Below are 24103 nucleotides of genomic sequence, written 5' to 3'. Positions count from 1 at the left end.
GAGTAATGACCTCTTGCTATTAAGCAGAGCACGTATAGTTCAGGCGTAAATTGAAAATTAACACATAAATTTTGCTTGAACATAATTGGGCAATAGATTGTATTGAGAAGTCTGCAAGACATGTACTATAGTCAATAGTCAAACGAAAACAACAAAACCATGTACAATGTATTATCTATAACACAGATTGATACACATGGGGTATTGACCTCTTGCTATTAAGCAGAGCAGAAATTGGCTTGCACGTCTACTTCGACCGTAAATAGTACAATTACTCACATCTTTAGCTTGAACAAAAATCGAGCAATAGATTATATTGAGTAGTTTGCAAGACTTGTAAGTACATGCAATAGCTTTTGTCAGTAAGACACCAATCATTTTTTGGTTACGTCAAATTGACACAAAGTTGTTGACTTGTTGCTATTAAGTGTAATCATTGATTTCTTGTCTTCACCCAATATTACAATTTCTGTAATTTGTTTTGTTGGTGGAATTGAACAAATAAAATTGAATTGAATTAAATTGAATTGAATTGAATTGAATTGAATTGAATTGAATTCTCAGTGTAGATGTCTAAGAGCTGATGTTTACTGTTGTAGCAGGCACAAATCGTATTTCCCCATATTTCACAAGTACCTAATTTTTCAGAAACAATTCCAAAATCTGGATCAGTCAGCTTGTCCTTCTACCAATACTTAGGCCTTCTTATCCTGAAAATTTCATAAAAATCCCTTCAAAGTTTTGCAAATGATTTAGATTTTCCAGGCAAAAAAACAAACAAACAAAAAAAACCCCAAGAAAACAAGAAAACCCCAGAATCAAAACAAAAATGGAATGAATCTAAGGAGAAAGAAAAAAATATGGCTCACAACTCTCTGAATGTAACATTCTCAGCTCTTGTCATTATTGTGAAATTGCTTTTATAATGATATTTTGGTTGTTCATCACTTTTTTTTCATTCAGCAAAGAAATGAGTTGATATCTTCAGTCACTCGATTATTTCCTGACTCCCACAACATGCAGCTCCCGGGGGCCAGGGGCTCCACCCACCTCCCCCAACCAGCTCTCTGCGCTCCCGGTCCCTCACGCTACGAGGGGAGCGCTAGCGTTGGCCACCACATGCTTGCTTGGGATTAGCATGCTCATTCCAAGTTTCCAAGTTATGCTACAAAACATCGCTCGTGGAACACAGCCAAAATGATGGGGAGACATCAAGTGCTACGGCAATTTTGGGGTAAAAGCAGACTTTGCGCTTCATTGAATTTGCAAAGAAATTCACCGGCGTCATTTTGCTTCTCCTCTGCAAGTTCGTGTGCCAGTTGGCATCATTCCTTACGCGGATTCAGGTAAAAAGTCGCTTCTTCCGTTGGTGTAGGCACACGAAATCTGATTTCACCGGCCATGGACCCCCGTGAATGTAGTCCCATATGTTACAATCCGTGTAAGTCCCTGCAGGCAGTGAAAATAGGGCAATAGCTGTCAGTTGGCCGTTGGCGTTGGTTATTGTAATATTGATAAGTAATCTATATTTGTGGCCATTGTACCGAAAACATGACGAAAAACAAAAAAACAAACAAAGCAGAAATGGATTTTAATCTTTCCAATTACAGTGGTGTCAGTGTATACCAGTTCGGGAAACCCACTCACAAGGGGGGCCCCTCCTTAACCCGTCCCCCTTTGATAAGTAACCCCGTCCCCCTTAAGTAACCCCCGGGGCACCCCTTATAAGGAGTCTCCACGCTTTTTTGCAATGCAACGCGAAAATGAAAGGACTGTATATATGCATACCAATTGCAAAGGTAGGTGGTTGACTATTTCATTACTTTTGTTATTTTTCCTTCATTTAAAGCCACCTGAATGAACGAAAGTCTCCGTACTCAGTCGCCACGTCTGCACTCAAGCATTGCCGCGCCGCCGCGCCTGGCGACACTCACGCCAGTAATCGCTCGCATTTCAGCATTCGCATGGGTCGTTTGACATGGCATTTAAATCCATGATTTTAGATATGATGCCTCGAACCGATTTTGCTCAAATTTCGTGATTAACTTGGAAACTTGTGAAGCTTTATGGACATAATCAAGCGAATTGCCGCAGTCCTTTCATTTTCGCGTTGCATTGCAAAAAAGCGTGGAGACTCCTTATAAGGGGTGCCCCGGGGGTTACTTATAAGGGGGACGGGGTTACTTATAAGGGGGACGGGTTACTTATAAGGAGGGGCCCCCCTTGTGAGTGGGTTTCCCGAACTGATACTGTGCTTCCCCATAGCAAGCTAGGCTAGTGAGTCCTTTTGAATGGGGGGGGTTGTTTGGTCGAAGATGAGGTCGAGGACCGGCTTGAGGGGCACTGCATTTCTCCAGTCATCTCCACTGGCACTGCACTGCGTTGACCAAAAGATCGGTCTGTATCTCTCCGTCGTCAATACAGACTGAAGTCAATGATTCTGGCTTCTGTTTGGACTCTGGAGCAGTCGCGCACAGATCAAACGTTATGATAAACTGGTCCATACAGTTCAGACAGCGTTTTTACATTCAAACAAGTTTGACATGACATGACACATTATGCAGCAATATTTGGGGTAAATTTCTCACATTGTGCAATCGAAATAATCACAGTAACTTGGTTATAACGCAGAAATTTTATCCATATCGCAACATCGCCGTTTGCTAGCTGTAGGTCGCCATTTTGAATCTGTAAGCCAATCACATGCGATGTACATGTTTTAGTAAAAAAAACATGTAGAAACTCCCTCGCATGTGATTGGCTAATAGATTCATACTGTATGTTTCTGCAGTTTGAATGTGACGACGCGACGGGCTGGTTGATGTTGTGTTTTACGTTGAAAATTCTACCAAAATATTGGATTATTCATTAATCTGGTGAGTGTAGTGTATTCTTAAAAAGTTGATTACACTATACAAGCTTAAATTTGCCAACCTAGGGCCGTGAATTAGACGCAATCGAGAAGGGTGAGGTACCTCACCCAATTTTCCATAGAGACAGTGGTTAAGAACATCCACACAGCAATGGGTACTCCAAAAATTTCTTCAATTTGAAGACTTACCAATTAAGTTGAAGTATTAAAAACAGGCTTCGGGCAACGTTTGGTTCTGCCAATAGTCCCTTTCTGTTCGAATTGATGACTGAATGTGACTCGGTCGAGAGGACCATGGGAGAGCTACACTGAATACTACAATGTACGGCCAGTGCATGCACATGCCCACACATCACATGCGCACAAATTTCAAATCTATGAACGGATTTCGTGTCTGTGTGCGCATGCGCTGGCCGTGGTATTCAGTGTACATGTATGTAGCTCTCCCAAGGTCCTCTCGACTGAGTCACATTCAGTCATCAATTCGAACAGAAAGGGACTCGCGTATGCGCGGCACTGTCAGATAACGGGCGGCGGCATTAATGATTGTGACGTAATCGACCTTGATAGCGTAAACAATTTATCGTTTATGATCCCTGCATTTTTAATTACCCCTATGTTGAATAAGCACTAAATAAAAGAAAAACAAAAAAGGGTGGAAAGTATAGGTATCTTTATTTCATACATATTCATGTCTTTAAAATACTCCAGTCATAGTTGCAAAATCTCACTGAAAATTCCATATAAGTAGTTATTTTTGCACCCCTTATTTCATGCATTAAATATCAAATTATGTCAATTATTTTTACATCATCGTAATAGTATGAATAACATTTTTGGGGGATTTTTTAATATTTATTCCTCTTAGATTTGAATGAAAGAGGTCATGCCTGTCTGTTTCGTGGAATCGGTTTCCATCTTAGGATTTTTTGCTGATCTACACATTCTCCTAAAGAAGGGGTACAATAGTGTCTCGTGAGCCCGATGGGCTATTAAAATCAGAGCTGTTGTGTTGCTAGCGTTAATTTTGGGGGATATCGAGGTGACATGATTATGATCTCCGGTGAAGTTAGTTTTTTGTGTAATAACGATTAGATAGATTGCACTTGGTATCGCATTTTTTTCCCTTTAGGGGAAAAATACAAGATACTTTCCTGATGTAACAGCCGCAGAATTTTATTTTTATCGGAGTGGCGCTCGCGCTTCCGCCTTGTGCGTAGGCGCAGAGATTCAGTCCCACATCGTTCGTTATTCGACGCTTGAACGTGCATTTTGGGGCATGCCTATGGCAACTGCGTTATGTCGTGCTATTTTGTAGGTTAGGCTGGTTTTTGTGCAGAATGCATCCTTTGCTGCATGGTTCCTAGGTTACCGGTAATAAGGTTTTGTTGAAACGTGAAAGCTGTGTGTGAAGTCGGATACTGCTTTGGCTTGCTTACGAGAGGGTCTGAATCTAAGCTGCCAAAGTCCCACTTTATGTACAATTTTGCTTTGGGATAACTGAGCTGTGTACTGTAGTGTATGTAGCCTGGATAACCAGTACTAGCTTCTAAATATTAATCATTTTTTTTTTTTTTAAAGATTTATCAGTTGGGCAATTTGCAATACCTGTCCAGACATAGACGTCGATGCTCTAACCTTACTAAATTACCTTCAAGTCTCCGCCATACCATGATGGACATGGTAACGGTGGTTCAGGCATGCCTTTGTGGATTTAGGCCTATACAAATGCCTTCAAGAAATTGGAAAAGGAGTACATAACATAGGTTTGACTGCATGGGGTGGTCGGTTGGACCCTCTGGAACACCCCTAGGTAGTATGTGATATCAAATTGTGGTATCAGTGAAATTTTACAGGCCATTTTAGTTGCGACATGACCATATTCTTCGAGGAAGCGTCTGCGCATACTAAGACTACTACACGTACCACTAGCACTGCTACAGGCGCCAATGCCAGTGGTGTGTGTTATAGTCTTAGCGTACAAAGACTTTTTCTGCGACAAACATCGGTTTTTGCCTGCAAACTAACTTTTCACGCTAAGCTGGGGTCGGTGTAGTGTAGTTTCCAGACGTTTTTATTTCGTCTTTATTTCTCCGAGTTGAAGCAAGCCAAGTGAGAGTGCAGAGACTCCAACCCAAAGCACCATCTGATCTGGAGATTCTCCCGCCTGAAACTCCTAGCAAACGGGAGACTCAAAGTTGATGTGTGCGAAGCACGAAGTTCCTAGGGTTCTAGATGCTCTCTGGTGCTATCTAAGGCTTATTTTTTCAACATACGATAGAAATAAGTAAGAAATCCTTTCCAACGGGAGACAAAGAGCAAGGGCGGGAGAAATTAAATCTCAAGCGGGAGAACGGGAAATTTTGCAAAAATGGGTTTTCGGCGGGAGATCTCCCGTCGAAAACGGGAGAGTTGGAGTCTCTGAGAGTGCATACCCAGCGATTGTGACGCCCGAACCGTTTTTTGTGGCAATCATTGAGCATGCACCCTCACTCGGCTTAGCGCAATACAGCGGGCTTCTGCACAATACACAAGCTGTAACTCAGAGAAATAAAGGCGAAATAAAAACAGCTAGAAATTAAGACTAGGGTCGGTAACGCTTGTCGCTATTGGGGCACTGAAAATGACAAAATTATCACAGTTTTTGCATTATTTCACGAAGGATTCATCGAAACGCCTTAAAACTATATACATTTGTATGTGCATGTTGCTAGAGATGTCAGCAATACAATGGGATACATTGTAAGGTATAATATTGTGCATGGTTACCATGGTAACCGGATGCCTACAGGTGATTGGTAACTCCCAAAAATATCTGGAATTTAGACAGGTTTGTTTCTTTTGCCTTTCGTGCACATCACTCATTGTAGATGAGCTCTACACTGTAAAATTAGTCTGGATAAAAAGGGAAAAGACGCCCAAGATTTTTCCCTCATTCTCTCCTCAGCATTAATTCATTACTGCACATTTTGAATAAAATTTACATATGATATTTCATTTTATTCTATATATATATATATATATATATATATATATTTTTTTTTTTTTTTTTTAAATTATTTTTTTTACAATAGTTAACGAACACAAAAGTACGCTTAATTCTTTGATGGATAATCCAGCGCACGTGTATATTCCTTCTTTAGAAAGGAATTTACCGGTATTCTTGAATAAACTTCCTTTAAGAACATAAACAATCAATTGCTTTCCTCTGCTCTTTTCCAGGATTGTTTTGAATAACCATCGCTCTGTAAATACTCGAAAGAGCTACTATAGAATATTGGCTTTGCTTTCTGTATTCATCTTATTTTTAAGGGAAATTTGTGTCCATACATTATTAAAAACTATATACATTTGCCTATGCTTTGAAGTCAAATTTGTGTTGAAAGTACGACGGATGCAACTTTTTCATGCATTTTACTATTCGAAAATGATATCTTTCTTTCAATGGCCGTTTATTATGCCTTTGCTTACAAATTTTGCTGTAACTTGAGAATGCTTCAAAATATTCTTCACATATACCTGATGTCGTACACTTTATGCAGAAGGAAGGACATGCTTATTGAGCTTTTTGAAATTATGGGCTTTAGTTTTCGAGTTATTGACAACTAAATTCTGATTGGATAATACTGGTTGCCATGGCAATAAGGAAAACTTTTTTAACAAAAATCAATAAAAAATTTTGTGTTTTTTTTTAATTGCATCTATGAGATTAAAAAAAAACAATGTTTGCAGCAGCAGGAGGCATTTTGGGGGTTACCAGTCACCTTTAGGCATCCAGTTACCATGGTAACCATGCACAATATTATAACTTACAATGAATCCCACTGTATGGATGACATCTCTAGCAACATATACATATATAGTTTTATGCAGTTTTGATGAATTCTTCATGAAATAAATGCAAAAACTGTGTGAGTTTGTCGTGTTCAGTGCCCCAAATAGCAACAAGCGTTTACCGATCCTAGTCTTAATTTCTAGCCGTTTTTTCGTCTTTATTTCTCTGAGTTGCAGCTTGTGTATTATGCAGAAGCCCGCTGTATATATTGCGCTAAGTGGAGTGAGAGCACACACCCAGTGATTGCGATTCGGTCGTCACAATCACCGGGTATGCGCTCTCACTCGGCTTGCTTGAACTCTTGAAATAAAGACGAAATAAAAACGGCTAGAAACTACACTACACCGAACCCAGCTTGGCGTGAAAAGTTAGTTTGCAGGCAAAACCCTCGTTCATCGAAAAAAAAAAAAGTATATGCGTTCTAAGACTACTACACGCAGCACTGGCACTGGCGCCTGTAGCAGTGATAGTGGTGCGTGTAATAGTCTTGGCGTGCGCAGACTCTTTTACGTTTGTTCCAACAAATCATGATGAAAAGTGGCCAGTAAAATTCTACTGACACAATTTGGAACCACATACTACCTGGGGATGTTCATAGAGGTCCCATCTACCACCTTGTCTGGTCCAACCTTTTCTGCGGGGTGGGTTGAACGAACTCCTTAATTAAGCCTCTTACAGGAATTAGCGCCTTGACTAACAATACTGCTGTGTTATAGTGTTGAACAAGTCTTGAACTGGGGATACACTGTACTATGCTTGCAGTGCACACATTTATTTAGAAGACTTCAACATGACTTGAATGAGCACTTTATGAGTGGGAGGGCAATCAATTGAAAATTTTCAACAAAGCTGATAATAGCAATAAAGATGAAATAAAAACAAGGTGATCAACGTGTATCAATAGGGCGTGCTACAATTAACACTAATCACAATGTCGTGACAAAGACAGCAGAGAAATTCTTGAGACTGCTGAGTGCTAAATGTGTGAAGATTAATTTTGCCTCCACACTTTTGGCAGTAGAGTACCGATTTTGAGAGATTTCAAGCCATTGCTGGTCAGTCAGCCTGGATTTTACTGTTCTCTCAAATGAAATTGTTGGCAAACCAATGTTTTTTTTTTTTTCTGTCAACTGATGGTGCAATGGTAATGAATATACATGGTGGTTGAAATGATGAGCAGTCAATGGTGACTGATGGACAGACATCCGACTGCCTTAGCAGTGCTTAGTGTTGTCCGCTTGGCTTTCAATTGTGCACTGTCACTGGTGTGCAAAGTGAACTGCAGTCTTTGTTTGTGTTCTCTCCTGTACAGTCAAGTCGTTTTTCATTTGTGGAAGTTTTGATTGCAACAGTAGTAGCACAAATGTACCGATACAGGAATTCGCACAATCCTTCCATAACCTTGGCCACAACCCGCCCCGCCGGCCCCGCGGCGCTCGGCTCCGCGGTCGACTGCATAACCCGCCCGTGTCGCGGCCCGTGTGGTGACCATATATTTGATTTGCCGTAAAGTGTAAATCGAACTGCCCTGAGCAGTACACAAGGTCAAATTCAAGGGTAATAAATGATTCGCAAAAAAAAATCTAAGATGAACAGGAACCACATGAACTTAACAGGAATGTCCTGAATAATGTCAAACAGGTCGTCACATTTCACAGAAAAATCCTGTCGAAACACCGAAAAAGTCAAGAAAATAAGCTGAAAATTTATCGTAATTACGATCCTATCTGTGTGTCCCGTGGGACCGACTCGTCATGACAGCGACATGCACTTGAAACGTCGACCATTGCGAGTTGAATGTTTTGCTAGGAACGTTCTAATTTTTATGGGAGATTGGGTATGTCTTGCTCTTCTGGATTTTCTCTGAAACATGGTTGGAAACCACTCTGAGTTTTTCTAATGACGTCAGATATTGAGTCACCACCCTCGCTCATTTGATCGGTTTCGAACGGAACCCGAATCAAAGTATTTCTTATGAATGATAAAGTGAGCCCTCTCTCGGCGGATGTGCATACAATATGGCTGTGCGCGTAAGCTGTCCATTGTTTCTATGTTGACCAAACATACGTGGACTATTGGCAGAACCAAACGTTGCCCGAAGCCTGTTTTCAATACTTCAACTTAACTGGTAAGTCTTCAAATTGAAGAAATTTTTGGATTTTAAGTTGATATTTACCCGTGATACTAAATCTGTCATGATCCTGAATGCGAAGCCCCATTACGCTATGCGTATGGGGCTGCTGGTCGCAGTTAGCTACTGTATGCGTATAGGGCTGCATGCTGCTGGTCGCAGTTATCATGCAGTACTGGTTTCATACAATACGTGTACTACCTCGCCGCCGTACGGCGGCGGCTCTGGTACAAAACCATTATCGCATGATTACTAAGACATGAGAGCACTTTGGGGTGAGTAAAGCCCGCCGCACACTACACGATTTTGCCCCGATTCACCGGTCTTAAGACCTTAAGACTAGAAGTGTGACGTCACAGTCTTGCCATATTCTAGTCGTACGACTGGGTCTTAGCGCCAGTCGTAGAGATTTGACATGTTGAATCTCTACGACCAGTCGTGAGCTTTCAGCCATTCACAATGCAGCAAAATGCAAACGCATGCAGTGCGCACTGGGCGCGCTTTACAGTCGGGTCGTATAGTGTGCGGTGTCCGGTCATACGACTGGTCTTAAGACCCAGCTTGGCTTAAGACTTTAAGACCAGTCGGATCGTGTAGTGTGCGGTGGCCTTAAGTCTCACAGTGTTAGTTATATGAAAGGTACTTTAACCTGAAACACAAACTAAGACAAGGAAATTCAGGGAAACTTTTGAGGTACCAAAACTTTATATTATCTTTAACAAGCTGTCTGTGTTACACCGCGATTTCGCGTAGTACACTCATGGGCGAAATACGGACGCCATTAGCTGGCAGACCGATAGAGGGCGTATATTACGTGATCATAACCCTGATGATATAGTAGTGATGTATGTCTGCCTTTCATTTTCCACCTTTTTAGGGGGCATACAGGGGAAAAGATGTAATTAGGACTTCGTTTCGTCACACAGAAGTATCATTCCTGTCTGACCATGAAATGCAATTGAAGAAATGTCATTTATTTTCCAATATGCAGTCCCACAAAGTTTGAGCTAAAGTAGCCCAAGAGAGAAAGAGATAGACGGCATTTGTCAGCTCAAATACAATCTTTGAAGGACTACAGATTGAAAAGTAATGAAATTTCTTCAAATTTTTTTAAATGTTTTGACAGGAAATATACTTCTGCTGATATTTTAGGGCCTGAAACACGATTCTACCGCTGTGTTTCTCCTTAAAACGAAGAAAATGAAAGGAAGGTAGGGTTTTCTCCATAGGCTCGCGTGTTAAGAAGCTCGCGGTATTATTACTAAAATGGCCGCTTTTGGGCTCCATATGGGGCTCCATGGCGTACTACACCCGTTTGCGTGCGAAATCGCGAGAGTACACCCTCTTAGCGTGGCTTCTATACTCTTTGATAGTGACTACCAGATTTGAAATTTCTCTCAAGTGGAACAGCATGGATGTATTGTGCTCATCTAGAATTAGAGTTACCAGAAATCCCTTCAAGACAGGTCAGAGGTCATGTTGTAATGGAATGATGCCTCAAATATAGCTCTTGAAACAAATTGTCTATTATCAGAATTTAACCCATTAGCAACTGAAATGCCCGAAACCTCCCATCCTTTTTTTTGTCGAGCCCACCGGAAGTGTGGGGAGACTAAGGGATCGCCTGCGGCGTCTGTCCGTCCGTCGTCCGTCCGTCCGTCCATCGTCTGTCCATAACGCTACAAAAACTTCAATAACTCTTTACTCTGGGCTTTGATTGCAATCAAACTTTGAGGGAAGAGGGGTCATACAAAGTTTCACATTTTACTATATATGAAAGTCACCTCAAGGTCAAATCTCACAGGCAGGGGTCAATGAACTTTAGGGCCCAATGTTAAGTTTTTATGGCGCGTTTCTATTATGGGTCATAACTTTTGATCCATAGGTCTGTTTGTTACCAAACTTGGATGGTAGATGTCCCTTGTGGATGGTCACCACAAGGTCAAAGGTCACAGGCAGGGGTCAACGAACTTTAAGAGCCCAATTATGTTAAGTTTTTACGGCACGTTTCTATTATGGGTCATAACTTTTGATCCATAACTCCAATTGTGACCAAACTTGGATGGTAGATGTCCCTTGTGGATGGTCACCACAAGGTCAAAGGTCACAGGCAGGGGTCAACGAACTTTAAGAGCCCAATTATGTTAAGTTTTTACGGCACGTTTCTATTATGGGTCATAACTTTTGATCCATAACTCCAATTGTGACCACACTTGGATGGTAGATGTCCCTTGGGGAGTGGATGGGCACCACAAGGTCAAAGGTTACAGGCAGGGGTCAACAAACTTTTAGAGCCCAATGTTAAGTTTTTATGGCGCGTTTCTATTATGGGTCATAACTTTTGATCCATAACTCCATTTGTGACCAAACTTGGATGGTAGATGTCTCTTGGGGAGTGGATGGTCACCACAAGGTCAAAGGTCACAGGCAGGGGTCAACAAACTTTAAGGGCTCAATGTTAAGTTTTTATGGCACATTTCTTTTTTGCCATAAATTTTTACTCTTTTATATCTCTTTTTATCTGATATATCTCTTTTTTTATCAGTTATATCCTATTCGCGTACAATTTCTTATACGCGAATGGGTGAGACACATTATGGCACTTGCCTTGTTTTGTATAGGTTTATGCTGTACCATTTTTGCTTTCATATAGAACATATAAATTATGTCATTTGAAAGAGGTCAAAGATCAAAGTATGTGAAAATCATTTCTCTCAGTAGAGTCTTTATAGGCTTTCAAATAAATTTATTATAGACAAAAATAAACATGCAGTTAGCTAATTTATTGCACATCATTTAGAAAGTTGTCGAAATGAGAGCAATATTGCTGTATGTACCTTCCAGGGAAGGTACATACATTCTGTCCATTATGTCCATTATGGACATAATGGACAGAACATTTCTGTCCATAATGGACATTCTGTCCATTATGGACAGAATTTTCAGTTGCTAAAGGATTAAAAGACATCTCATCAATATGAAATTATTCAAAAAGAGTAGCAAGATGAAGATAACAGAAGAATGATTAATGGAATGCATCATGGAGTCGCATATAATGCTGAGACTCTATCAGAGCAACTTGTATGCTGCCCCGTATGTTTCTGTGAGTCACTAGAGAGCTAAAAGAACCTGAGCCCTACACAAACCTTGTGAATTAAGTGCAATGATTTTTTTTTTTTTGTATGCAGCTATGCTATGATTATGTTTGTTTGTTTCACTTTCCATCTGAGAAGATGGCTGGATAGCCCATATTCAGCTGTTATAGTTGGTCTTCCATGGGGTCCAGTTCAGTGGGATGTAAGGAGGGACCACTTCACTGGGTTGAACACCCTACTCCTTTCGGTGAATGAATGAAGCGGAATCTTTTACGTGCATAAGTTGTGACTCTCTCACGCATGGGACCTCCATTTTATGTCCTATCCTAGGGAAATGATTATGATTTTCACATTTGTTTGCATTTTTAATCACTTTAATGTAGTACTAATAAGTACCATGAAAAAAATATAATAATGAAGCAGTGCCCTCAGTAGGTTGGTGAGGTGGCTCAGTCAGTATCATATAGACTGCCTTTTAATGTAATGGCTCAAGTTTGGCTGCAGGTTCAAATCCAAGTGAGTCTTACTGAACAATGCTGTGTGTTATCATGCTGTTCCCTCTAGTAGAGGCAAAACACTCAAAGTCCCTCTAATAGGACATAAGATTGAGGTCCCATGTGTGAGAGTCTCACACATAAAAAGATCCTGCTTCATCCATTCATCGTAAAGAGCAGGGTACATAACAACTTAGTATGGACTATACAGCGATGTTGTCAGATGGAAAGTGGAAACAAACAATCAAACAAACATACAAAACTTAGCTTATAATAATGCCATGTGAAATTTGATTTTGTCCTGGACAGTTCAAATCCAGCAGAATGCAAGGACTTTGATGTCTGCATTGTTGGAGGAGGAATCGTGGGTCTGGCCACTGCACAGGAGCTGATATGGAGGCATCCAAACCTCAAACTCGCTGTGGTTGAGAAAGAGAATCAATTGTGTAAGATTTATTTTCATTGGTGAGCTTACTTTACCTATACTGTGCCGTGTATATATTTACTCACCTCTCACTGTGTGTCATCATTCCAGAATTTCATGTTTGCCTGTTAAAGGTATCTTTTTATTTGAATTGAATGCAGTTGATATGCCCTCAATTTACCGAGTGAATATGCTGTTCGAGGATTAGCACCTTGGCATTTGCTGAAGACTTTAACGTAAACAATGTATAGGGTTAGGTCACAAAATGTCACAATGGTAGTGCAATGTTAGGACTCTAGAAAATGCTTGATATTAAAAGATATAGTGAAAAACTCTGCACTGTATAGAGTTGAATCAGATTTAACATATTACAATACTTTCCTACCATATTACTGATTGGGCACAACTGATGTAGAGCATTTCATAATGTAAAATAATGTGTCAGCTTTTTCATAATCATTCATATTTACTGTTTATTTGTTTATCTTTCATCTTCATTTGCGATACCAGCATTACATCAAAGTGGACATAATAGTGGTGTCATCCATGCGGGCATATACTACACTCCTGGTTCGCTGAAAGCCAAACTGTGTGTGGAGGGATTGAACCTCGCCTACCAGTATTGCGACAAGCACAATCTTCCCTACAAGAAATGTGGCAAGGTTTGTACTCCTCATACCTGTTCTCATTACTGAAACAGGAGTGCTTAGCAGGCATGTACATTATGTCCAAGGGGAATTTATCCCCCAAGTAACAGATGTCTGAATTGCAATAGTTGCATTCAGAGTAACATTTTGGGCATAGCACTTGGTAATATGTGGGGCTAGTGTATTGATGAAGTCATGGGAGTTTGAATGTGTGGAAATTGTCTTGTGTGATATCAAATTATTCATGACTTAAAAAAACAAACCAAAGATTGTCTTGTTCATATGACCTTGACTTCATGTTATGATTTCTTTCTTTCTATAAAGTCCAGAAGTGTTACAGTGTACTTTTCCTCAATTATGCAAAGGAGTCTATTATCTTTAATCTTCGAGTTACACACTCAATGGTAACTTAAAGTAATTGGTGTTAAAGTAGACATACAGAAAGCATTTATTAGGGCACATATCTGTGAGAACTCATTCTTTGGGCAACTGAGACAGAAATGCCTCGTACATTCATTGATCCAAAAAAATTAAAGGAACATTTTGTTTTTACCAAACACTAAACACTGCAAAATTCGAAAAAAACTTATCTTTCTTTCTAATGTTTAGGAAGTATTGTAAAGCGCCATGAGTCTTTAAGATTATTACACGCTGTAAAAATTTAGATTATTATTATTGTTTATATAATAATACTGACCCTAGTCCAACCTTATCTGTTCATGCATACCTCGGTAGTTAATAGTAGCCATCAAGGAGGAGGAGCTACCCAGACTGGAGGCACTCTACAAGCGAGGCCAAGAAAACAATGTGCCTGGGCTGAGGATGCTGAATGCAGATGAAATCAAGGAGGTGGAACCCTACTGCAAGGTAGGGCCAGTGCATTTTCTCTATTCCCCTGTAACAAAGGAAACTTTTTTTTTCTGAATTTGCTTTGTATTTTGTTGTTGTTGTTGTTGTTGTTGGTTTTGTTTTGTTTTGTTTTTTTTTTTGGGGGGGGGGGGAACCATGCAAATTACAGAAAGTCAGTTAGCGTTGTAATTCATAATTCAAATACTAGTATCCAACACAGGCAATTCAGTTCTTGAAACCCAGAGGTTATATCAGAGAAGATTCATTCTTTTTTCATCCTTACCAAGGAAATGTTTTCATTTTTTGTATTCTGGGAGTCACATTAAGTTTTAGGTATTTTATCTTTCAAGTTTCAAGTGACGCATAACTATAACCATATCATAAATACATCACAAGTGTGTATTTAGCTCTTCTATATTCGACATTTGATAATTGCATTCATTTTGTAGTTGGTCTTGAAGGGTGTAACTTTCAACATCATTTGATTTGTTTGCTCTATCCAGGGTTTGAAGGCAATCCACTCTCCAAACACTGGCATTGTGGACTGGGCACAAGTAGCAAGATACTACGGAACAAACTTCCAGAAGCATGGTGGTAGCATATTCCTCAACTTTGAAGTCAAAGGCTTCTCCATGACCTCAGAGGGCAAGTCAGGTTCAAGTGAAGGTAAAAGTTCATAGGTCATAATCCTTTGTCTCTGAAAGTTTTAGCTACAGGGTGAATGTAGTACAAATAAATATGATTATGTGATGTGTAGTAACACTAGCTGTACAGCGAATACTGTCATGTGTAATGTTGCTTTAATGGCTCTTGGAAATAATATATTTTTTGGCTAGTGTATTCCAAAGACTTATATATCTACTGCTGTAATGAGCAATTGCTTGTGAGATTTTTGGCTGCATGCAGAATGGATGCAAATTCACGAGCCATCCTAACCCTGCATGTTCCTCATGGGTATGAAAACTCCTGCCGTCTTTAGACAAAACAGAAGTGAGATAACAGTTATTGGTGACTCTATTAAGCCATTTCATGATGGTTATTTTTAATTGTATGCTTAAGAACTGCAGTGCCGAGGAAAATGCCTCAATGTATATTCATCTCCATAGTTTTTGTTATCTGGTGATGACACTAACAAATGTATACTCAGAAACACTTGTGAGTGTTACAGGAAGCAGAATTTATGGTTTAACTCTCCTTTGTTATGAAAGACAGTAAAAAAAAATCTTTTGAAATTTGAAGTACAACTTCTAATATCTGGTGTCATAATCAATACTGTGAAATAACTGTGATTACTTTGTGTGTTTGTCATTCCAGGATTAGAATATCCAGTGACCTTGAGGGCAAAATCAGGAGTAAGTAAAAGTTTGTTTGTTTTTGTTTTTTCCATACCTAAACCTCTCTCTTGTGAAAGGACACTGATTTTCCATACCTCATGACTTTAGTGATATGAAAAGTGATAACCTCTCATGACTTTGCTTTTTGATTTTACTTGTTCTTTTCATTACATTATGAAAGCACAATTCTGTATGTGATGTGATGTGTTTCAGATACATGAAAGTCAAATAATTCTAATACATTTGTAAACAGTGTGCGATGTAGGCAACGGTTAGTGACAATAGAATGAGACAGGTTCAGTGCACTAACTCTACTTCCTGGAGAGCATACCAACCAGACTGTCAGTCAGTGGGCCACACATGTTAAATCCAACCGGGTCAACATTGACTTCCTACCAGATACCCATTTCTGCCCCTGGGCACTACAACTTTTTTCCCCCTCTGTTCCCCTGTGTTGTACCTCACAGAAAACCCTGAGGTGCAAGTACGTAGTGACCTGTGCTGGACTCTACTCTGACCGCATGGCCGCGCTGTCAGGCTGCGACAAACTTCCACGCATCGTGCCCTTCAGGGGGGACTACCTCCTCCTCAAGCCAGACAAGAACTATCTTGTCAATGGGAACATTTACCCTGTAACTCTCTCTCTCTCTCTCTCTCTGCTTTGCACTTACAACCAGTAAAGTGCCCTTGATGAAAATCTGGTGAAAGTGGCATTATTGCTATATTCTTTGTTGTATGCTTTTGCAAGCACTGATGTGCTTTTCTTTGTAAACTAGGACCTCAGTATCTCTGTACTGTTTGCATCAAGGATGAAGGAGACACCTTATCAAGATATTTGCCCTTCCAGCTTTTCAGTATATTTGTTTATGCAACAAAATAACAGTTGTCAGTAAGTGTCATGGTTTTTAGCAAAGTGCAATATAACATGGCATTTATCAGTTTCAATTTTATGATATTAAAGGATAGGTGCAGCAAGGATTGTAGGTCAAGGAAATTTATTACATTTTATTATGTACAAGTTCAAGAAGAATTTAATGAAATGAAACAAGACAAAATTGGTACATTGAAGTAGCATGGCAGGGGAAGTTATTAAAATGATTTGTAATGCCATGTAACAGAGGTCTGGACTAAAGGTCCCAAGTAGACTTCTGAAATTCTAGTGTTTTCAGTTTATCAAGAAATCATAACAGTCATTTCCTTTAATTTGGAATACAACCAAATGTTACACGACAATGCAGTGAAAAGCTTTGTATTCTGAGCTTTATTCCTCTACGAGAAAGCTTATAACCTAAATTAAGTCATTAGTCTATTTGATTATTGGACTAGATTTTTGGCTAAGTGTAATGTGATTAATACCTTGATATAGAGGATGAGATAAAGAGGGATAGGAGAATGTCAGTGTTGATGATTTTTGTTGTTGTATTGATAACACCATTTTTTCTACAATTGGAAAATAAAGGTATGAACCACAAGTGTTGCCACATACTCCACAATGAACATTTGCTTATCGACTTCCTAAAGATTCTTTGCAAGTGAGGGGAACTGCTTTTAAGATTTTTTTGTGCAACACCAATATATTCTTACCCCTTGGTATAATCTGCACCCCCATTTTGGGCTCATTATGACAGGTGCCAAACCCCCGCTTCCCCTTCTTGGGGGTCCACTTCACACCCCGAGTGGACGGCAGTGTGTGGCTGGGGCCGAACGCTGTACTGGCCTTCAAGAGAGAAGGGTACAACCTCCTTGACTTCAGTGTCAAGGACATGGCAGATGTTGCCACCTTTGGGTAAGCAAACCCCCCCCCCCCCCCCCCCCCCCCCCCCCCCCCCCCCCCCGCTTGTTTTGGCTTTAGTCTTGATAGGTCACATTAAACCATTTATCTAAAGCCTGTTTGACTCAGGTGTGCACTAGATCCACAGATCCTCTTGTTTTAATAGTAGTTTTCATCAAATGCCCAACCCTCCTAAGAACCAACATCTCAACCTTAAGCTAGAAAAGCACTTGGAGAGTGCAGTTGTCCACCAAGCAGCTCATTTCCACCCATATACACATGTATGCTGAAAATGGCCCTCTACTCCAATGACAAAGAATCCTTTCTAGTGTCTCTACTTTGGCTTCCTGCTGTGTCTTGAGAGCAGCTCAGTGCACATCAAATACGGGCAGCTTGAATTTACTCATTCGTTAGCCCTATTTTCTAATGATAAAGAATGCTTTAAAAAATTGAAAAATATCCCTGGCTCCAGACAGTGATCCGGATCACTACCAAAATTTGATAATCTGTTCCCTGTGTCATTATCAACTTTTCCAGAAAATTTTATCTAAATCCATTTGTGACTTTTGGGGTAATTTTACAAACAGACAAACAGACAAACAATTGCTGGCAAAAACATATTCACCTCCTTGGTGGAGGTAATGAACACTATGCACACATCTGTGGTCTGCAGTAATGAGAGACTTTCAGTGAGTGAGTATGGATGTTATTCCACAGGGGACTCTACAAGCTGGCCATGAAGCACTTCTTCTATGGTATAGGAGAGACCTACCGGGCCTTCAACTATGCTGCTCAGGTCAAGCTTCTTCAGGAGTATGTTCCTGATCTGAAGGTGGCAGATGTCACAAGGTATGGCACGGATGTTTTATGGAGGAAGAGGTGGAGGGGGAGGAATTAGAAAGGATCTTTTCATGTAGCAAAAATAAAGAGGAAAAACTTTTTTCATCCAGTCTTGAGGGTCTAGAACCTCTACATCTGACATAATGTCCTACTATTATGTCTTCACTTGACACATTTCTGGTAATATTTTCTCTATGAAATCGATGAGTAATATTACAGTTAGGATGCTAAATATGACATCTTTGAAGGAATATGCACTTATATTGTTTCAAACACTTTGATTATCGTGGTTTAAGATAATTTTGCATTCAATGTATGGATGTGATTATGCAGAATTAATGGAATGTTTATTTTTGTTGTAATTTTTTTTTTATTATTTGTATGATTATTTACATCTTTAAACAAAATCCAAAGGAAGAATAGAATGTGGTATCTATCTGATCTGATTGCTGTTTCACAGGTCTTCCCTTTAATTTCTGTTCAATTTCTGATAGCCATTGTTGTCACATTTAGATAGGATGCTTTGCAATTGATCTACAGTCAACTTCGGATACCTCGAATTCGTCGGGACTGAAGAAAATGGTTCGATGTACGCGAACTTCGAGGTACGCGTATGTCGAATTTTCTTCGACTTATCCGACACTTATCAATGTTCAACATGGTATCTGTTATAGTCCCTACTGATTGTTTGCATGCTTGTCAATTGGAATTGAATTGACTTTTATATGAATGAATTGAATGAAAATTGGAGTGGAAATCAAAATTTCAGAAATAAGATTTTGGTGGCCCGATCGCGCCACCAAAAGAAAGTTGGATGTTTGCCTTTACTGTTGAAAATGAACAGTGGTAACAGTCGGCTCCGTAAGATTCTAAAATAAATGTCAGATGTTTGCTTTTAATTTTGGAAATGAATAACGGTAATATTTGACTCGGTATGATACTAAAATAAATGTCGGATGTTTGCTCATTCTTTTGGAAATGAATAACGATAAGACTCAGCTCCGTATGGTGCTAAAACTAATGTCAGATATTTGATTTTGCGTTCGGAAATTAATAAGGATAACATTTGGCTCCGGAAGACGCTGAAATAAATGTCGAATATTTGCTTTGACGTTCGGAAATGAAAAACAATAATATTTAATTCCGTACGACGGTTAAATAAATGTCGGATGTTTCCTTATACTTTCGAAAGGAAAAAGCAATAACATTCGGCTCCGGAAGATGCTAAAATAGATGTCAGATGATCGCTTTTATGTTCGGAAGTGAATAGCAGTGATATTCTGCTCCATACGATGCTAAGATAACTGTCTGATGCTTGCTTTTAAATTTTGAAATGAATAACAGTAACATTCAGCTGCGTTCAATGGTAAAATTAATGTTTGATTTTTGCTTTGATGTTCTGAAATGAATAACAATAATATTCAACTCTGTACGATGATAAAATAAATGCCGGATGTTTGCTTTTACGTTCGAAAGTAAATGGCAATAACATTCAGCTCCGGAAGATGCTAAAATACATGTCGAATGATTGCTTTTACATTTGGCATGTTTGGAAGTGAATAGCAGTAACATTCTGCCCCATATGATGCTAAAAGAATATTGGATATTTGCTATTTCATTTCGAAATGAATAACAGTAACATTCAGCTTCGTTTGATGGTAAAATAAATGTCTGATGTCTGCCTCGACGTTCAAAAAAGAAAAATAGTAACATAATACATTCGGCTCCGTACGATGATAAAATAATTGTCAGATGATTCATTTCACTTTCGGAAGTGGACAGCAGTAACATTCGGCTCCGTACGATAATAAGATTAATGTAGGATGTTTGAAATGAATTTAACGGTGATATTCTGCTCCGTACGATGCAAAAATGAATAACAGATTGTTGCTTTTACATTTGGAAATGATTAACGGTATTAATCCGCTCAGTTAGATGCTAAAACAAATAGCGGATGTTTGCTTTCACGTTTGGAAATGGATAAGGATAGCATTCAGCTCCGTAAGATGCTAAAATGAATGTTGGTTGTTTGCTTTTACATTTAAAAATGATTAACGGTAATATTCGGCTCCGTAAGGTGCTAACATACTAATAAGTGTTGGATGATTGCTTTTACAATAAGAAATGAATAACGGTAACTTTCGGCTCTTTACATGTAATGCTAAAACAAATGTCGGATGCTAATAAATGTCAGCAAATGCTCCCACTTTCTTATTTCAAACGTGAGTTTTGACCTCCTAAATATATAGCCATCAACTTTTATAATAATCTTTACGCCTATGTGCTAAATCTTAAAACACAGAGTAAGACGATTGAATTTTCTATTCATTTGTTTTAGACATAGGCATCTGTATCACTTCAATAATGCTTAATATTAATTTTTCTATGTTTAGTAGGACCGATTTAGTTTTTCTAATGTTTTTGTTGATTTTTTTTTGTGTGTGTGTGTCACCAGATTTTACTTTCGACCACCAAAAAATAAAAATCAGTATATTGGTGGCCCGATAAAAGATAATGTGAAGCCCTGTCTATTTTATCCTGTATTATGCTCGGCCTATACTTCCAGATCATATACCACACTATTTTCATAATCGCATTGCTGGGGGGAGAAAAAGTTTTCAATGCTTGCATTCTCGGGGAAGAATAAATGAAACAAACTTTGTGAAAGGCAAAAAAAAAGTAAAAAAATAAAGGCACTACGCAGGAGATTGATGTTTGGACAGTGGACCGTGATTAATGCCAAAGATATAACTGTCAACATCTAAGCAGGTGCGCCACGAGGGTTAAGAAATCCATGCGCACGGTATGACTATCACGATCAAAAATCAGAACACAGTGGTTAAAGAAAAGTAGATGATGGGCAGAGCATAGTGCTACTGTATATCGTAAGCATTCCATTGGCACGGGCGCTATGTGCACATACCGTGTACGTGTGTAGGTTGGTGTTGGGGATTTTTCTTGTCAGCCGCGTATCGGGTATTTCTTTGGGCGCGCGATTGTTCTGATCTCAGAATATTTACAGTCGAGTGTGAAAAGATTTGTGACATGTCTTTGCTGTCCATGCGCGCTTAATCGGAGATGCTGAATGATGTTTGCAGTTTCGATTCGAGCAACATGCTGGGAAAAACAATAAGTTAATTAAGATCGGACATTAGATTTCCCTTCGAGGTAACCAAACTTCGAGTTATTTTTTTCGAGCTACGCAAATTTCAATACACGGAAACTCCATAGGAACAATCGGGACTTTCATTTTGCCCCCGAGGTAAGTGATATTTGGCTTATCCGACGTCGAGGTATCCGAAGTTGACTGTATTTTGGTGGAAAACACTACATAACCATTTTCATCAACTATCAAACAGTAATAAATGTTAGCACTGGCAGATGATATAAGTTCCTGAGACTTTGTGAGAGAAGTTAACACAGTGTTTTCTGGCCTGTTTTTTGTTTTGTTTTTGTTTTTTCAAGGGGCCCGTCTGGTGTGAGGGCCCAAGCACTTGACGTGAATGGCAACCTCGTGGATGATTTTGTCTTCGACGTAGGGAGGGGCGGCATAGGGGGCCGGGTGCTGCATGTCCGAAATGCTCCGTCTCCGGCGGCAACGTCCTCGCTGGCTATTGCGAAGATGGTGGTCGACAAAGTACAAAATACTTTCACGTTGTAGTCAAGATGTCGAGCGGTGTCAACTTAAAGGTCAACTCATCTTGCTCTGGTAGTAGCTTTTGGACCATAGAGGGCAGCAATGCCATGACCCATAGAGATATATATGACACACATTTATTTTTCTATTAAACATGCATAGCATATATAGATATATGGAATGTATGCTAAAACATATAAAAGAGATTTTCCGTGCATACACATTGTCGTAATGTGTCTGAAAGGACTCACGTTGAGTTTTATAAAATGGAGTTGCAAGATGGCCTCTTTGAGAGTATGATTAAAGGCTGACAAATCATTGTGCTTTCTGCACCCCATGTGAGATGCCATGATATCTATATTGTAAAAGTGGAAATTTTTCGCGCATTTCATGCAACCAGAAACTAGCCGAAAATAAAAGCACACAATTTTTTTTGCTTACCATATGTTCCTTTAGTTGATGTCTTGATTCCGCAGAATTAAAGCGAGAGAAACCCCTTTTACCCAGCCGAGTGCGTGAAAATATCAAATTTTACAGTATGTATTCATTCATCTCCATTTGAAGGAATTTAGCCGTATAGGTGAATATGTGAACCTGAAATCTTTACTGCACTTTTGTACGAATTATTGTAATTTTTTGTTATTTTTGTTGAAAAAGTGAACTTCAAGAGTGCAGACGTACGTAACAGTATAATAAGGATTAACAATACATCCCTGCGGCAATTTCCATACAGATATGATATAGCAAGTGTTTGGTTGAAAATGATATTCCAGTTTTGAGAGGCTTTTGTATTGACTGTATCGCAGATTCGCAGCTCTGAGACAGAGCTGTGTAATCGTGGGATTTTTGTGCCTGTGCCCCAAAAGGTGCTGGGCTGGAGGTATTATGTTTTGTGTTTTTCTGTCCCCTCCTGCAGCTGGTGCTGGGAAACTTTCGCGAGCATGAAGTGACCACTAGTTTAGCGTTTCGCACGCAAAATTTGCTTCTGTCCATGCTCAAATCCGCAAAACCTCCCTTCCTGGGGAAAACGAGAATGGCTCTCGACCAAAATAGAGTCTGGTCCCAATGTTGGGCATGATTGAGCAGCCAGCCAATCAGCAATCTTGTCGTGCATGTCAGTCATACACCACGCGATGGTTTACGTTTCACACATCACCCAAAATCGCTGTGTCTGCATCCACACAGAAATTCGAAACTGCTTAGAAATGGGGACGGGAGTCCGAGTGTGGGGACTGTCACAGCTGATTGCTTCCTCATCCTCTCGGTCTTCCGTCGTGTAGTGAAAGTTCCCCCCTAATATTCAAAGGAGACTGCTCTATGAAATTTCTTGTTGCCTTGGCCAGGTAATGCTGCAATAGGTGTAGTTGTGCTGAATAGATTTTGGATGAAGTCTCTCAAGGTCAAAGGTCAAAGATCTGTGAATTCTGGCCAGAGAGGGCTTGTCAAGCTAAAACGTTATTTAGGAATGTCCAATGGCGATATGATTTGGTAACCAGAGTAGAAATAGGCAATCATTTTAATGAAATGATATTGTTGCATGATCAAGGGTCACTTTTTGCTGAAAAATGTCCATTTCAAGTTTTAGCTTCAGCTAGGAATGTTCAATAGTAGAATTTTCTGCCAAAGGACAGAAAAACAATCAGTTACTTGAATTAACAGGACTTAAAAGTCAAAGGTCAATGTCAGAGGTCACCAAAATGTAGCTGATTTCTTTTTTCTTGTCATTGATTTCACTAGGAAAAAGTTTAATAATGTTGTTTGCGTAATGAATGGAAATGTATAAATGGGGATATACTTCTTTTGAGTAGACATTTCAATCCTTTTGTCAGTGTTCAAAATGAACGAGCATCATTAGAATGTATGATGAAGGGCAATAAACTACGTGAGATATAGCACTTGCGTGAAAATCAGAGGCAGTCCATGTGGATTGCTCTAACTCTTGTGAATGATTTTATAAATTTTTGATTTCTATTTTTTATATCAAGAAGAGAGCAGTAAATACTTTATGAGAGTTCATCACCTGCACATATTTCTTTAGCACTAATCATACATCTCAGTAGGAGCGTATACCTTTTTAGCTTTGGTTTAGATTATGTATATAGTTTTTAGTAAAGGGATATTTTTTACAAGAGTTGTGAAAATGAAAGATCAGTGTGCCAAGTACTGTAAAAGCA

General features: G+C 39.4%; 1 protein-coding gene across 1 annotated transcript; it reads left to right on the top strand.

Annotated features, from left to right (window-relative positions):
* The first annotated feature begins 1197 nt into the window (after positions 1-1197).
* Positions 1198-21953, top strand: LOC139719350 (L-2-hydroxyglutarate dehydrogenase, mitochondrial-like). Its single transcript, XM_071630765.1, has 10 exons — positions 1198-1346; positions 12737-12873; positions 13362-13513; positions 14234-14365; positions 14851-15013; positions 15662-15699; positions 16149-16313; positions 17310-17467; positions 18170-18301; positions 21758-21953. Exons 1-10 carry the CDS (start codon positions 1198-1200, stop codon positions 21951-21953), a joined length of 1422 nt encoding a protein of 473 aa, XP_071486866.1.
* The last annotated feature ends 2150 nt before the right edge of the window (positions 21954-24103 follow it).

The sequence above is a fragment of the Diadema antillarum genome, unplaced genomic scaffold, assembly GCF_040938485.1.
Source record: "Diadema antillarum isolate AM-2024a unplaced genomic scaffold, OU_Dant_1.0 scf00000109, whole genome shotgun sequence".
NCBI lineage: Eukaryota > Metazoa > Echinodermata > Echinoidea > Diadematoida > Diadematidae > Diadema > Diadema antillarum.
Note: the sequence above shows the minus strand (reverse complement) of the source record. Positions and strands in the feature narration are given on the sequence as shown.